This window comes from Rhinatrema bivittatum, chromosome 4 (genome assembly GCF_901001135.1).
Source record: "Rhinatrema bivittatum chromosome 4, aRhiBiv1.1, whole genome shotgun sequence".
NCBI lineage: Eukaryota > Metazoa > Chordata > Amphibia > Gymnophiona > Rhinatrematidae > Rhinatrema > Rhinatrema bivittatum.
The window spans coordinates 219,521,648-219,537,684 of record NC_042618.1 but is presented as its reverse complement, the minus strand read 5'-3'; the positions used below and the strand labels follow the sequence as shown (position 1 = coordinate 219,537,684).

The window sequence follows — 16,037 nt, the reverse complement described above, 5'->3', positions numbered from 1 at the left end:
GCTCTCCTCTTTTTCACTTCCATCGCAGGGCAGGTTAGGAATTGCCTCGTGACTTTTGTTCTTCTGGCTGCTTGGCAGGTTGGGAGTGCCGGGCGGCCCCCGCAGCTCCTTCCTCTCAGCCGCACGGCAGGTTGGGACTGCCGGGTAAAACCACAGCTCCTTCCTTTCGAACCCGCAGCCTCTTCCTCTCGGCTGTGTGGTGGGTTGGGAACCTCCAGGCAGCGGCGGCCTCTTCCTGATTTTGGCCTCCTGGTGGGGTCTGGTGGTGGCGGTGTCAGCGGCATTTCTTCTTGGGAACCGCTGTCTTCTTGCTGCCTGGCAGATTTGGGACCACTAGCTTGGCAGCGGCCTCTTCCTGATCTTGGCCTCCTGTTCAATTGGGGTCCAGTGGTGACAGCATCAACCTCATTGTCTTCATCTTAGGGCTGAATGTGGCTCCCAGGTTTCTGCCCCCTTCAGGCCACCACCCCATGCCAGTGCATGGCTTGCACAGTTGGTTGCGCCGGTCCTGGGCACATGCCTTTGCACGTAAATCCCACTTCTACCGTGTAAGGCGGGGAATTTTAAAATGGGTATGCATCCATGCCATTGCCAGTATACCCTGGCTCATCCACCAGTTAGCACAGTTAACAGCTAGATCCTCCAGCCCCCCCCCCTGGTTTGATAGTCTGCACTTCCCCCAGTAAACCCAGACCCTTCAAACCCCTGAGAAATGGCAGTTTATTTTTAAACTTACACCTTGTCCCTAGCAGAAGTAAACTTACACACCACTGGACCTGGATGCATGCCCGGCCGCATAAATATTTCTGCACACTTCTCTTGGCCATACCCCTATACGCCTATGCCCTGCCCAGTCCACACCCACACCCTGCCCCTTTTTGAAAACTTTTGAGATGTACACGCAACGGGAGATACGTATCTGGGTGGCTTTTAAAATTTAGTCAGCATATGCCAACCCGACTTGTGCACGCATCCCCCAATTGATGCGCGTGCCAGGCTTTTAAAATTCACCTCTAATAGTTCAACAGTCATAGATTTATGTAATACCCAGCGCCAAGAGGAACGCTCATGTGGTAAGAAGAAATGCAAGCCTTGCAGACATATATATGCAAACAAATTGCCATCCTGATTGCGTTTTGCAAACCCATAGAAGTACATAGGTCTTACATCTGCAACTCTAACAATGTAGCACACCTCATCCAGTGCAAATATAAAAGATGTGTGGGAGGAACCAAGCAGACCTTCCAAAGCGGGATGGGTCATCATTTCACTTATCTGACCCTAATACCAGCACATCTGCCAGACAGTGCTTCTTTCATCCTTGTGAGTCTGGAAAATTGGGCATCGAAATGGCAGATGAAATTTAATGTGGATAAGTGCAAGGTGATGCATATAAGGAAAAATAACCCATGCTATAGTTACACAATGTTAGGTTCCATATGTTGTGCCCGTCGGTCGCAGACAGCTGTGCCCTCTCTGTCTCACCTCTTTTCTTTCTCTTTCTTCTCCTCTGGGCAAGATGGCTGCCTCCGCCTCTCCTCGCCGACCTCTCTGGCGTCCCCGGACCAGCATGGGCGATTGCGTTCACCATTCTTACACTGAGGTCACTTAGGGCACGCGCGCGCGCGCGCGTCACCCTCCCCTTTGAATACGTCATGGCGGGAACCTCAGGGGCATCCCCACTGCATGATGTCATTAGCTCCGGGTACTTAGCCTCCGATCTCCAATCCAGCTACAAGTTAGCAAGGATTCTGTCCAGCTAATTTCGTCTCCATTCAGAGGCGTTCCGCTCTGAATTCTCACTCCTACCAACCCTCCGGGGTTATGCTGATTCCACAAGGGCGTTCTAGGTACCCACTCCTTGGGGGCCTTACTCGCTCCTACTACCCTCCGGGGTTACACTGTTCCAGCAAAGACACTCAAGGCACCCGCTTCTCGTGGGTCTTGCTCCGCTCCTTTCTACTCTCCAGGTTACCCAACTTCTACAAGGACACTCAAGGTACCCAATCCCAGGGGGCCTTGCCTCACTCCTGTCTACTCCCTGGGTCGACCTGTTCCTGCAAGGACTTCTGGGTTCCAGCGCTCCGGGCCTAGCCTCTTCTCTACATTCGTGCTGCGGAGGTCATTTCTCCAACAGCTTGCCAGCCTTTGTGAGTACTCATACTCTTCAGTCTCTCTTGCCTTGTCTCACCCCAGAATAGATCCTCGGCATACTCCGCTCTGCGGACCACTACTGGATCTATCACCACTGGCTACGTCATCACACAACACCAGGGTCGCCCATTGTATTGACCAGTGCCAAGTGGTAACGGGTGATGTTGCCCTCTGACACATCCTTCACAGCAGTTGATCCATCAACCGCAGAGGGCAAGACCCCAGAAGTAACAGCTGCAGGTACACACAATTTTATATGGATGTGTGCATGTGCGGGCAGATCCCGGCTCTACTGCGTAAATGGGGGAGATTTTATTAGATACGCAGGCACGCCGAAACCATAGCCTTTTTTCCCAGTTCACTCCCATTTTGCCAAGTTAACAGATCAAATTTCCTAACCCCCCCCCCCCCCCCCCCGTTATTTAGCCTCCCTTTCACCATTTTAGCCCTGACCCTTAAAACACTGCTGACTCGCCTATTTTTTTTAATTTTAATACTTACACGCCTTCCATAGAAGAAGTAAAGTTATGCGATAGGACACTCTGATGTGTGCTTGTGCGCGTAAATATTTCAAGATAACTTCCCGGAATGTCCATGTCCTGCCCGTGCTCTGCCCACATCATGACTACGCCCGCCCACTTTTTAAACTTTTTGATGCGTGCTCGCGCGCTTTTTAAAATCTGCGTGTCCCATGCCGGCCCGAGACATGCGCGTATCTTCCAGCTTTGGCTCATGTAGGGCTTTTAAAATCGACCTTTATGTCCTTGAATGCTGGTACTCAGGAAAAATCTCTCTCTCTTGCTCTATTCATGTAGTAAGTTACCTACAGATGAGGTTTTGAGTTGAAGGAAATGCCTCGGCTTTGTGCACAGTTTATACATTGAATTGATTTGGATTTGAAGCTTCTGACGTGAAAATTATATTTTAGATAACATTAAGTAACAAAAATTGTGGGAATAAATAGAATAAACACACAATATCTATTTAAAGAAGCTTTTGAGTAACTTATGCCCTGATAGTGCAATGATATATAGAACAAAATTTTCAGTAGTGGTGGGTTTATTGTATTTTGTATTGTATGTTGATGTCTTAAAGTGAGGTACAGTTTAATCATTGTTCTATGTTAATTTTGTGCTCCGCCTAGCATGATTTGATTATTATAGGCAGATTATAAATATTTTAAATAAATCAAATAAATAAAGAGGAAATGCAACTCTTAAAACTGAAAGGTACTTTCAATTCTTCCTGTTAATAATCATTCCAAGGATACTTTTTTTCCTATCAATGAGGAAGGATAATTGCTGAATATATTTGGAACAGTTGAAAGAAACTATGCACTAATCTTGCAAGAAATGAGTGTATAGGGCTCAATAGTTTGAGAAAAGATTAAAAGATTATCATAAAACCATTGTACAAAGAAGGTAAGGGTGTGACTCAATTGAATAGATCACAATAAGGAAATAGATGGACAATTATTACAGGAAGAATATTATAAGAAACTTAATAAGGATGCAGTTATATAACACAAACAAGAAATAGATTCCATTTTCTTAGTAAATCTTAATCACAGGATTAGTTAACACAGTGATTACTTTGTGCAAACAAATCTGTAGTCTTGTACTATTTGCATTTTCAAAGATACAAAAAAAGTTTGTCGAAACCATCCAGGGAACCGATTATATAGCAGCTGTGATGTCACATTGTCTCCATTTCTAGACTACCATTTGCTCCAACACTTCTTTGAAATAAATGTGCCTATATAGTAGCAACTGGAGGTCTGTAGAAAAGTGTGCACAAAATGAAATGCTCACTACTTGCAACTATTAACCAAAAACATCTCTTTACATCTCGATTCTCTAAATGCATATAATGTGGAAGGGGAGAAGAAAAGAGATAGGGGTCACCTGTAATGTATAAGGACCTCATTAGGAATGAATATACAGATGGGGAGACATTACAATAACACAAATCTCTCTCATCTACAGTACATTAGAGATACGAATAAGAGTAAAGTCAAGAAAGCTGTGCCTGGCCAAATCATGATTGGGCAAATGTTTTTTGTTTTAACACCTATGGCAAAAGATTTTGCAGAAAGGCAAATATTTTCTATTTATTGTAGCATAACTACCTAGGGAAAACGGGAAACTTTGTATCTATTGTGATACTTTGGCAAAAAACATTTTTTTTGTTTGCTCTTTAAAACGTGTCACAATCTACAAAGATCTGATTTCCTGTAAAGATATTTGCAATCAAGCTTGATATCCTGAAAAGCTTTTTTTGTTGTTTTGAGGTTGATCTTCAAAGGGTTTCTCAGAGTAACTTTTAAAGTTACCCAAACAGAACCTGAGTTTTGAATATTTCCCTCCGCTTTCCAGATAAAGTTTGTCCAGGTAACTCAAAATTACCCACACAGAATTACACTACATTAAAAAAAGGTGGTGATGGAGGCATTCTGGGATGTGGTAGAATTTTAGCCAGTGAGCACTGATAGTCAGCTTTAGCCAGCTGAAGTTAGCTGGGTATGTCTGAACAGTAAAATACCTGTCCTAAAGTTACCTAGCTATTTTGACTGGGTAATTTTAACTGTATATTTTCAATGGCACTCTTTTATCTAGGTATGTTCCACTGAATATCTAGGTAAAGTTATCGAGGATAATTTCCCACTCACCAGCCCATTGAATATTGATCTCTGGGCATCTATAGGGAAAAGCTCAGGGGCCGATGTAATAAGCTGGTTTTAACTCCAGCTTTAGCATGGATTAACTCCTACTGCAGGTTTTAACTCCAGTTTTAGCATGGATTTTTTGGCGCTAACCTAACCCAGGCATGCAATAGGGATTTTAGCTATGGAAACACCTGTGCAATAAAACCCATAGCAAGGTTGGCACGTCTCATGCTAAATGCAGGGTAATAAAACATAATTTATTACCCTGCAATGCAAAGAGGTGCGCTAGTGGGAAGGCTGCCCAGCGAGTATCCTTTTACCGTGGGAAATTTAATGCCTAGTCAGAGTAGCGAAGAGGGCTCCAAACCCCATTTGGGCAGGCTGGGCCAGCCCAGTAAACATGACCCCGCATTGGCAGCTGTCAGTGAAAGGACCAATCCCCTTTCAGAAGACTGTCCTTTGAGACATGTGACAGTGGAGAGACCAATCGGCTGCCAGAGAGGGAATAGCCCTGCTGGAAAAGGCAAGGCCTCCTTCAGCTGTGGTTTCCGGGGGATTGGAGGGCTCTGGGTTTCCTCTTGGCCCGATTTTAAATTTGTTTGTAATTTATAATTTTATTTAGAAAGATATATAACAATAAACCAGTAGTCATAAACAACAGGCTATCGAAGAACACAGAGATTCACAATTATAAATGAACAAAGACACTCAATACAATTTTCAATATATTCCATCCACCTGATTTTACATTTTTTAATGTGAGAGGAAGGGGGCTGAGAGGAGAAAGAGGACCAATCCGGTCTCAGACCCAGACTCGATCCTGCCTTGCTGGGCCCAACTTAATTTTAAAGGGAGGAGTTTAGGAGGAGGAGGACTGACCCAGATCTGGACCCAACCCTGCCCTGTTCGATAAGAGGGAGGAGGTGCGGCAAAGTGGCGAGGGAGGGAGAGAGGACTTGTCAGGCTGACCCACTCAGCCCAGCCTGGCCACATCGAGCCAAGCAGAAGGAAGAGAGTGCCACTAGGAAGTTCAGGGAATTCTAGTTTTTCTAGCGTAGGTTGGTATGCAAATGGGCCATTAGTCAAAAAAGTGAGTTTTTTCAGTTTAGTGTGATTTTTTTACTCCTGGTATATTTACATATCATTATCTTCCTGCAATCCATGGGGACTATTTGTCTTTAAAACATGCGTAAATGAAACCCGTGCTAAAATCTATCAGGCCGATACAGTACAGCACTGTTAACCCACGTTTGGATGAGCATTTTCGATGCGCTAGCTTTACCCCTTATTCAGTAAGGGGTAATAGCGCGTCAAAAATGCGCGGCCAACCCCGACCCCCCCCCCGAAACTAATAGCGCCCGCAACATACAAATGCATGTTGATGGCCCTATTAGTTATTCCCGCACGATTCAGTAAGTAAAATGTGCAGCCAAGCCGCATATTTTACTTTAAGAAATTAGCTCCTACCCAAAGGTTGGCATTAATTTCTGCCGGCACCGGGAAAGTGTACAGAAAAACAGTAAAAACTGATTTTCTGTACACCCTCCGACTTAATATCATGGCGATATTAAGTCAGAGGTCCCAAAAGTTAAAAATAATTTAAAAAAAAAATGTAAAAATGGCTCGCGGGTTGAAAACTGGATGGTCAATTTTGCCGGTGTTTGGTTTCTGAACCCGTGGTTGTCAGCAGGTTTGAGAACTGACGTCGGCAAAATTGAGCGTCAGCTGTCAAACCCGCTGACAGCCGCCGCTCTTGTCAAAAAAAAGACGCTAGGGACGCGCTAGTGTCCCTAGTGCCTCTTTTTACCACGGGCCCTAATTTGAATATTTTTTTTTAGTGAATCGTGTGCACAAACGTATTGGCAACCTCTTATGTGTAAGTCTGCAATCAGGTTAAAGAAGATTACAGAGTCTAAAAGATCTAAAGAATAACTTATTCAATGACTTACCATTTCTACAATGAATATCAGTGTGCCAAGGATACGTACAACTTTATTAAATCGGAGTTCTAAGTACTGTAAAAAGAGACAAATATGGGAAATGTTCATATCAATACATTCCAAAATGAGAACAATAGCTAAGATTTCTGGAAAAATTACAATATTATCTGCTATTGCATTTATCATGAAAATATATCCATAAGGTTCAATAGAGTGGAAAACAGTTTTACAACAATGGCAGCCATGTAAATGTAAATACTAGCTATTGAATAATATGCAAATACCATTTATTAGCAGCATGACTAGTGATGGAAAATAACCACAGTTTATATCCAGTCATTTTAATACAGCAACTTAAACTGTAAAAAATCATGTGATAACATATGCAATCTGCTCGGAAGTACCTAAAAAGCGGAATAGAAATAAAACAAATAAATAAAAATCTAGAATCTCCGGTATAGGCACCAGTGAACCGATGTCGTAATTACCGCTCCTTCTGAAAAATACAATGAGGTCAATTTTCAAAAACCCGGAATACAGATAACTTCTCTGGTTAAAATTAGCCTGATAAGTTTTTAGAGATAGTCAGTGGAATAAATATCTTGTTGAATAGCCTTGAATAAAGTTAGCTAGATAAACCTACCCGATTAACTTTGAAACCTGCCTCTAATTGAATATCACTGGTTAGGTTTCAAAGTTATCCCTCCACCCCCCCCCCCCCCCCCACCAAGCCCTCCCAAAATTTCTATCAAACTTTGTGGGCCTATTGGCCCAAAAAACCTCTCCCTTCGCTCTCCCCTAATTTAATCGAAGGTCCCCAAGCATAAAGTCATTGTTCAAACTCCCCAACCCTGTCAACCCCACCCTAAACCTCCCATCCCACATGGACACCCCCCCCCCCCCCCCCCCCAAAACCTCTTACCATGACTGAGAACTCAGAATTTTGATCCTGTTCCTGCACGTATCCAGAGCTAGCCTTTGGCTATCTGAATTCTGTTGAGGAACTTATCCAGATAAATTTTATCCAGATAATGACTTAACTGGATAACAATTATCCTGATAAATGGCCCTGATTTTCAAAACTTGCTGTTTCAGTTATCCAAATAAATGCCTTTGAAATCGGCCTCACTGTCTTTATATAAATAATTTTACTTTCAAATCATGTACTTTCTAACAGGCTGAAGCTGACAATTATGGTTGACACGTTCTTCCACGGTGAAATATAGGCTTTGGAAATCAACATTAAATTTTGGAAAATAAGAACACATTGAAGCCTATGAACTAAAACCTACAGTAAAAAGTATTTTGCGTTCATGAACTACAGTATATTAGTGCCATTATCTTCCATTTTTGTGGTGTTTATTATTTTAATGTTGTTCTGTTTTATAATCTTATATTTATCCATGTTTATATTGTACTCCCACCTTGAAATTTTGGAGTAAGCAAGTTATGTCTTTTAAATAAATAAATAAAACTAAAATGTATTGCAAAAACATTGAGTGTCTTGAAATCATTAGATGATCTCAAATCAAAATTAACATAAACATAGTAAAGACAACATTGCTGTGCTTATTATATATCAAACTGGATTGAACAAAGTCAAGATTTTATAATCTTTTGTAATCAACTCCATTTTTTTGTTATTTCCAAAATACTTTCCACCTCATAATAGGTACTACAAGCCGTAACAACCTTCAAATTGCCTTATGTATAAACATAGGTCTGAAATTAAACCTTTTTTTGTTTTGCATGTTGCATATAAAAAATGAAAACTGTTTTATCTTTAAAAGAACTTATCTTATTTCATATTCTTCAACTCTCCATGGGGAAACACTTCATATGAGATATGTTTTTATGCCTATGCCTACATTAGGCTTTATATATTGTATCTATGTTATAATCCCCATATATTTATTTCCAAGTTATTTCTTCCTGTTCATTGTAAGACAATTACTTGTCACTGTTAAAGTTTAAAATGTAAACCGAATTGATCAGTAATTCTGTTATTGGAAAGTCGGTATAGAAAAGCTATAAATAAAATAAAATAAATAAATAAGTCTTAATGAAACAAGGGAAATTGAAGTTTATAAAATAAGATTAAGTTCATTTAAAGATAAAACTATTTTCATAAACAGCCTCTTATATTCTTTAATAAACACAGTCACTTAAATAAAGATTTGCACGTTCTTAATATTCTATATAACTAGGAAACATTTCAAACCATGCAAACACAGATAATGCAGAACAAAACTGACAGCAATAAAAGCATTCCAAATTATTAGGGATATGAATCGTTTTTTGACTATTTAAAATATCGTCCGATATATTTTAAATCGTAAAAAATCGTTAGAGGCGCGATACAATAGGAATTCCCCCGATTTATCGTCAAAAATCGTAAATTGGGGGAAGGGGGAAGGCAGGAAAACCGGCACACTAAAAGAACCCTAAAACCCACCCCGACCCTTTAAAATAAATCCCCCACCCTCCCGAACCCCCCCAAAACGTTTTAAATTACCTGGGGTCCAGTGGGGGGATCCCGGTGTGATCTTCCACTCTCGGGCCACGGGTGCGTTAATAGAAATGGTGCCGGCGCTACCTTTGCCCTGTCATATCGATTTTGGCTGGGGGAGGAGGGAATCTGATCGCCGCGGTTTGTTTTTTTTTTAAATCATATGACAGGGCAAAGGTAGCACCGGCGTCATTTCTATTAACGCAGCCGTGGCCCGAGAGTGGAAGATCACACCGGGATCCCCCCACTGGACCCCAGGTAATTTAAAACATTTTGGGGGGGTTCAGGAGGGTGGGGGATTTATTTTAAAGGGTCGGGTGGGTTTTAGGGTTGTTTTAGTGTGCCGGTTTTCCTGCCCTCCCCCGATTTACGATTTAAATGATTTAAAAAAAACAAAAAACCGCGGCGATCAGATTCCCTCCCCCCCCCAGCCAAAATCGATCGTTAAGACGATCGATCACACGATTCACATCTCTACAAATTATTGGCTAATTTAAAATAAAATTCAACTTCAGGATTTAACTGAGCACAAGATCAGGTAGGGGTGTGTGTGTGTCAGCATATGCAAATTTATCTCATGCATATTCATTGTGGATATCCTGAAAACCCGGCTGGCTGTGGGGTCCCCAGGACTGGTTTGAGAAGCCCTGCTGTAGAGGCACCTGTGCATCTTTTTTTGCTTCTAAATTGATTAAGTAGTTCTGTGTTAATGACCCTCCACAATGCACAGTGAATCACCACATCCAAAAGACATTCTTTTTATTATTATTTTTTTTTTTACTAAACACAATCACTGTAGTTAAAACCACTCCTTCTAATCTGGAAGGGCAGTTCCCTTAATCTGGTTGTCCTGACTCTTATAGAGTTCCACCTTCAATTCACTCCTACTACATTTGTCTCAGCTTCCTCTCAAAAGGGAAAACATTTCTAAAATCACTTTTGTTTTATTTTCTAATTTTAGCCCTTAAAACATCTTGTTGTAACCCACACTATTCTTATCAATAGCAACTTTCCATAATTAAGGATTTATTAACTTCAGAACAGTTTCAACTTAACTCACTAGCTATTGCTTAATTATTAACAATGGTTCTAGTTCCCTGTGGTTTCCCTGTAACATTCTCTATTTCCAAATATTAATTAGACAAGAACAAGACTTCCAGCTAAATTATCCCCCCATTCAATCTACACTGGGGGAAAAAAGGTACAGCTGACAATCTGAGGCAAGTCCTAGTGTTCCACTGAGGTTCAATGCACAAACCTTAACATTGCAGCCTCCCCAGCAGTGACTCTATGGAGGGAATAAAGTACCAGTTTTCCTTTTCTCAGGTTGTTATACCTGACTTTCTTAAGCTTTAAAGCAGCCCTCATAATATCCACTCACTGGAGATATTAATTCTTTATATCAGTAGCCACATTTTGTGTTATGCGGGCCAGCTGCACCAAGCAACAACCGGCCCCCGCTCACCACCAGCATCAGGAAGTCCTCAGGCTCCCTTCGTTGCAGCGGGGAATCCCCGCCGGTGCCCACAGGCAATGCCGGTCCTGCAGTCTTCTTCAGAGCGCTGTGTCAGGGATGCTCTCCCTGTGGCTGCCTTTGGTTGGCTCCCTAGGTGCCTGCGTGCACTGCTCCTTCCTTTTTAAAGGGCCAGTGGTGGGAAAAGTCGCACGCTCCTGATGATATCAAGCCTGTGGCCTATTTAGCCTTGGGTCCTGCAATCATCAGATGCCTCAGCAACAAGTCAAGTCTAACTCCTTGAGAGCTGCTTGTTGCCGTGTTCCTGACTCCATGTTCCTGACTCCTTCCCCTTGGATTGTCTTCTGGCTTCTGACCTCGGTACGTGTTCTGGATCTTCGCTTGTCTTCTTCCTTCCCTGACCTCAGAACGTCTGCTGACCACTGCTTGCCTGCTGCCTGCCCCGACCTCAGAATGCCTTGTGATCTTTGCCTGTCCTCTGCCTGCCCCGACCTTGGAATGTCTGCTGACCTCCACTTGCTTACTGCCTGCTCGACCTCTGGAATGTACCTGGACCTCTGCTCAACTGCCGCCAGCCTCGGCTGTGGCCTGTCAGACTACGCCCTTGGCTCTCGTCATGGAATTCTACACCCCCGGAGACCCCCACCTAAGTCCAGCCAGCCCCAGTACCCAAGGGCTCAACCTGCGGTGAACGAGGGCTGGTACTGCTGAAGGTCTAATTGGGTCTCCACATCATCCAGTTCTGCCTGCTGACGACGAAGACCTGTTGGGGTTCCCCCTACAGGTAGCAGCAACCTTGTCTCAGCCAAGGGTTCAACACCACAACAATTTGCACAAGATTTTAGTATCTTCACAGAAACAAACCTTAGTCCCTGGCTTAGTAATAGGTATTCAGCTTTTCCCATGCCTATCATCTAATAAAAGAAATGTTCCTTAACTGTGCTGTCCACTCTGTTTAACCTAATTAACTCTCAGGTCTTTATGTTATAAACAGCCCAGTCTATAGCTTCTAGAAATCACAATATTGTCCAGCCAATTTAAACCTAAGTTTTATTTTAATCCTTGTAATATACTCACACATGGTCTATATGGAATCCGTTTTACTGCCCCACACTGAGTGCAAATGTTTCTGTTAATGGCAATCAAAAGGGATTTAGCTTACATGCTGGCAATGTCTATAAATCAGGATCTGGCTCATCCTCAGCAGAAGGTTCCTCCATAATGGGGCTGAAGCTACTCCTCCTTCCTACCCTTTTCCCTCTTTCTGGCAGTAAAACTCCCTCTCTTATACTGCCTAACAACCTATAGCAAAACAACTGCAGACTCATCCTGCCTCAGCTGATTATTGTTGTTTTGCCATATGCTAGTTCTCAGGATTTTTGGGCAATGTAGTACCACTGATGGTCATTGTAGCTTTTTTTCAGCCTGCTTTTTCCCCCCATATCTCCTTATAACCACGCTATATGTCTTCCTTCTGCACAAGGATTAACCAAGATCCTAGCATATCCATCACAGCTAGATATACTGTACTTGGATTTCAGTAAGGCCTTTGACAAATAAATTGAGCATTCTTGGCATGGGCACTAGAGTGATTGACTGGATTAAAAACTGGTTTTTTTTTCAATCAAAGAGTGGGGTTTGGGGGTAAGGGGTGGGACTTCCCCCATCCAGTAAAAGTTTATCAAGTAATGAGGCAAGGGCTGGGCAGCACCATTTTGGAAAATGGTTGCCGCCCTCTTCTAGAGTCTAGGAGGCACTAAATTGAGGCTTTTTTAAGTAAGAGGAAGTACGAGGGGATGGGGTTGAGAGTCCAGTAGACCACCAGGGACACTTTTTTTTTTTAAAGGAGAGATCCACAGGATAGGTATCCTGGCATCCCAGGGCTAGGTTTTTTCGGTCAAGGGGTGGGGTAGGGGATGGAGAGCAAGGCTTTCCTGTCCAGTAAAAGATTTATTTTTTTTACGTTTACAACGAAAGGCCATCTGCAACAGCGGTAGGTGTATGGCATGATGGTATGACAGGGGGGGGTCTAATGTAGACCCCTGGGGTTTTACTACTTGGGGGGTTCTTACTCAGGCCAAGTGGCCCCATTGTCATCAGGCTGCCATCAAGCATGATTTGGGTGGGGAGGCTTTCACTGCTGCAGTATTTTCCTGCTGGGAAAATACCACAGGATTTACTAAGCAACAGGGTGATTCACCAAGCCATTGGTTCATTTACCACAGCTTGGTGAATTCCATGGTATTTTTCCCTCAAAGAAAAATACTACGGCTTAGTGAATGACCATCAGAGTTAGAAAGATTGGCAGTGGCACACACACTCTACTGGCTGGCTATTCTATGTAGTATACTACTGTTGTACAGTACAATACTACACCCAGCAATTCCCAAAATATGTGCAAAACTATCTCTCACATATTGGGGCAGATTTTCAAAGGGGTACGCGCATAAGATACGCGCGTACCCCCTGAAAATCTGCCCCAAGCTCCCCCTGCGCGCGCCGAGCCCATGTTGCATAGGCTGCCGGTGCATACAAAACCCTGGGACGCGCTTAAGTCCCGGGGCTTTGCTTGGGAGGGGGGTGTCGGGGGCGTGGTGCTGGCCCGGAGGTGTTCCGGGGGCATGGCTGAGGCCTCCGAAACTGCTCCCGGGCCGGGGAATGGCGCGCCGGCAGCTGGCTCGGGCAGGCGTAACTTTTAAAATACAGGTAGTGGGGGTGATTTAGTTAGGGCTGGGGGGTGGGTTAGGTAGGGGAAGGGAGGGAAAGGTGGGGGGGGAACAAAAAAAAATTCCCTCCGAGGTCGCTCCGATTTCGGAGCGGCCTCTGAGGGAACGGGCAGCACGTGCAGGGCTCGGCATACACAAGGTGCACAAATGTTCACCCCCTTGCGCGCGCCCACCACGGATTTTAAAAGATACGCACGGCTACTCGCGTATCTATTAAAATCCGGCGTACTCTTGTTTGCTTTCAGTTATCTTGTCACTCACACAGAAATATTGAGAAATCCAGCAGAAACAGATTGATTTCAAAAAGACCAATTTTTCCATCAACTCATGCATCATCCTTGAACAATGAGGGCTCATGATGTCCCCTGCCATTCAGGAGACACATTTGCTGGGCAATGTCTAGGCAGCATTATCTTTTCGGCTCACTAGTTAGTGAGCCGAAAAGATAATGCTAGGTCACCTTGGCCTGGCCAGACCATGGACATGTGCCCAGCACGTCTGTTTCCATGTCCTCTGTTAGATAAAGTGTCACAGAAATTTCTGCTGAGATCTGGGGCAAGAATCTCTGTTGCCAGCTGCTTTAGCTATGGCCTGTGTCAGGAGATATGATTCTATGGGAAAAATGTGGCTTTAGTGTATTGAGTTGGGGAAGGTAGCTGACTGGATGCTGCTATGCTCGCACTACTTTCTGGGGTGGCCACTCTTTAATGCACTATATCCCCACTGCACATCTGCCTCTGGCACTCCTGTTCATGCACCCTAGTTGCCAGTATTTCCTTTATGTAAGTGAGGTGCTGGGACCAGAGGGCAAGACTTACTTTCACCTATGGATCATAAATCATGGCAAGCATATAAGTTTTGTATTCTGTCAGAGGTTTCAGTTTCTCTTGCACCTGCTGTTGTAAGGAATCCACAAATTGAAACACTTCTGTTTCCATACCCTCTTGCTCATGGAAACACTCTCTCTTTTCCTCCAGAATATTTAATATGAGAACTACCATGCCCAGGGTGGTGCTTCTGGTAGTCAGATCCCTGTGGCATCCTTGAAGGGCTTCAGAATTTGTATCAGCTGCCTCATCACTACCTAATCATGATGCCCCAGGGGGCAATCCATACCCATCTCTGTTTCTAGAGGCAGATCATGAATGGGTGTTTGCAGTTACACTAACATCGGCAACATCATATAGGTAGAATTCCAGCACTCACAGTACCACTCTAGTACTGAATGAGTGTGTCTGTCACACACCCAATCAAGTTTACAGAGTGAGTTCAGTTCGATGCTTGACAAGCACTGCCAGAGCAGCTTGCTTGTGCACAAACTCAGTCTCTCACATGTACAGTACATGTATGTGCATTGCTGATTGACTCCATTTGCACACACAAAAAAATTGTTAGAACCAAGAAAGGTTGGCAAGGCTGTGCTTCTCTTCACTGCATCAGAGAGACACAAAAATCAGTCTCATTGGCACTGCTTCAATCTGCACTCCTATCCTACTCTACCCAAAAGAACACAAAAAGCAAAACCTCTGTCTTTCTATCACAGTAAGTGAGATCACTGACTGCAGCAGAGATCAGAAAAAGCCATTTCCTAATGCCAATGTGCTCTTTTTAAAACATGAGCTTTTCTTCCATCCTGTCACAGTAGGACCGGCTGGATATGGGGATTCCTCTAACAGGCTCAGTGCAGAGCTTTCTGGCCGAGCAGGGTAAGATCTTCCACCTGTCCAGCCATCTGCCCTTGGTTTGGGCTTGAAGGTTCTGGTGGCCAGCAGTACTTTCTTGACAGGGAGCATGGCTGGCTGTGGTCAGGGTAGGCAGCGGTCAGACAAAGTCAGAGTCCAAGCAGTGGTCGGGACAATCAGAGATCAGCAAAGCAAGGGCAGAGTCAGTCCAGGTCAGCAACAGAAGATCAGTCTAAGGGAGGCTGACTGGGAGGAAAGGTAAAACAGGAGAGGGAAACAAGGTTGGTGGGAGAAACAAAAGCAAGGCTGGGCAAGCAGTGTCCGGTAGGAAGACAGCAAGGCAAGGCTGACAAGGCAGAAGCAAGGAGAGACAGGATAAGAACAGGGTAAAACGTATAGGGACCGATGCAATACAGTGCGCTCAGCAATAAGTGGATTAGCACCTATTCAACATGCGTCCAATGCAGAGTGAATGTAATAGTGCTCATCACATGCAAATGCACTGGGAAGCCTAAACAAGGCACAGGAACAACACACAGAAAAGCTACACAGGAGAGCCACTAAGAGGTCCAAACAGTACAAGGCAAGGACAGGACAGGGACACAAGAACAGGGCAATGTATATACAAACACAGGCAAACAAGAACCAATGACAAGTCAAGGTGAACACAAGACAAAGCAAGATTGGCAACAGACAAGAACTATGGAATCAAACAAACAAACCAGACAAGACAGTCCAGAAAAGAAGGTCCTTACTGGGAACCAGGCAAAGCAAGAAGGAGTAACAGGAACAAATGCAAGGTTGGCCAGAGCCAGGAGCCGAGGTGAAAGCTGGGTGGTGGGGGTAGCAGTATTTTACATAGATAGTTTATCAGTTCATAAAATTCC

At 43.8% G+C, this 16,037-nt stretch overlaps 1 protein-coding gene across 1 annotated transcript in view; it reads right to left on the bottom strand.

The window, feature by feature from the left end:
* LOC115090520 (sodium-coupled monocarboxylate transporter 1-like) overlaps window positions 1–16,037 on the bottom strand; it is a 96,007-nt gene that overhangs the window by 60,353 nt on the left and 19,617 nt on the right. The window contains exon 2 of the mRNA XM_029599721.1: window positions 6,769–6,834. Coding sequence (XP_029455581.1) covers window positions 6,769–6,834 — 66 coding nt within the window. The remainder of the gene's footprint in view (window positions 1–6,768; window positions 6,835–16,037) is intronic.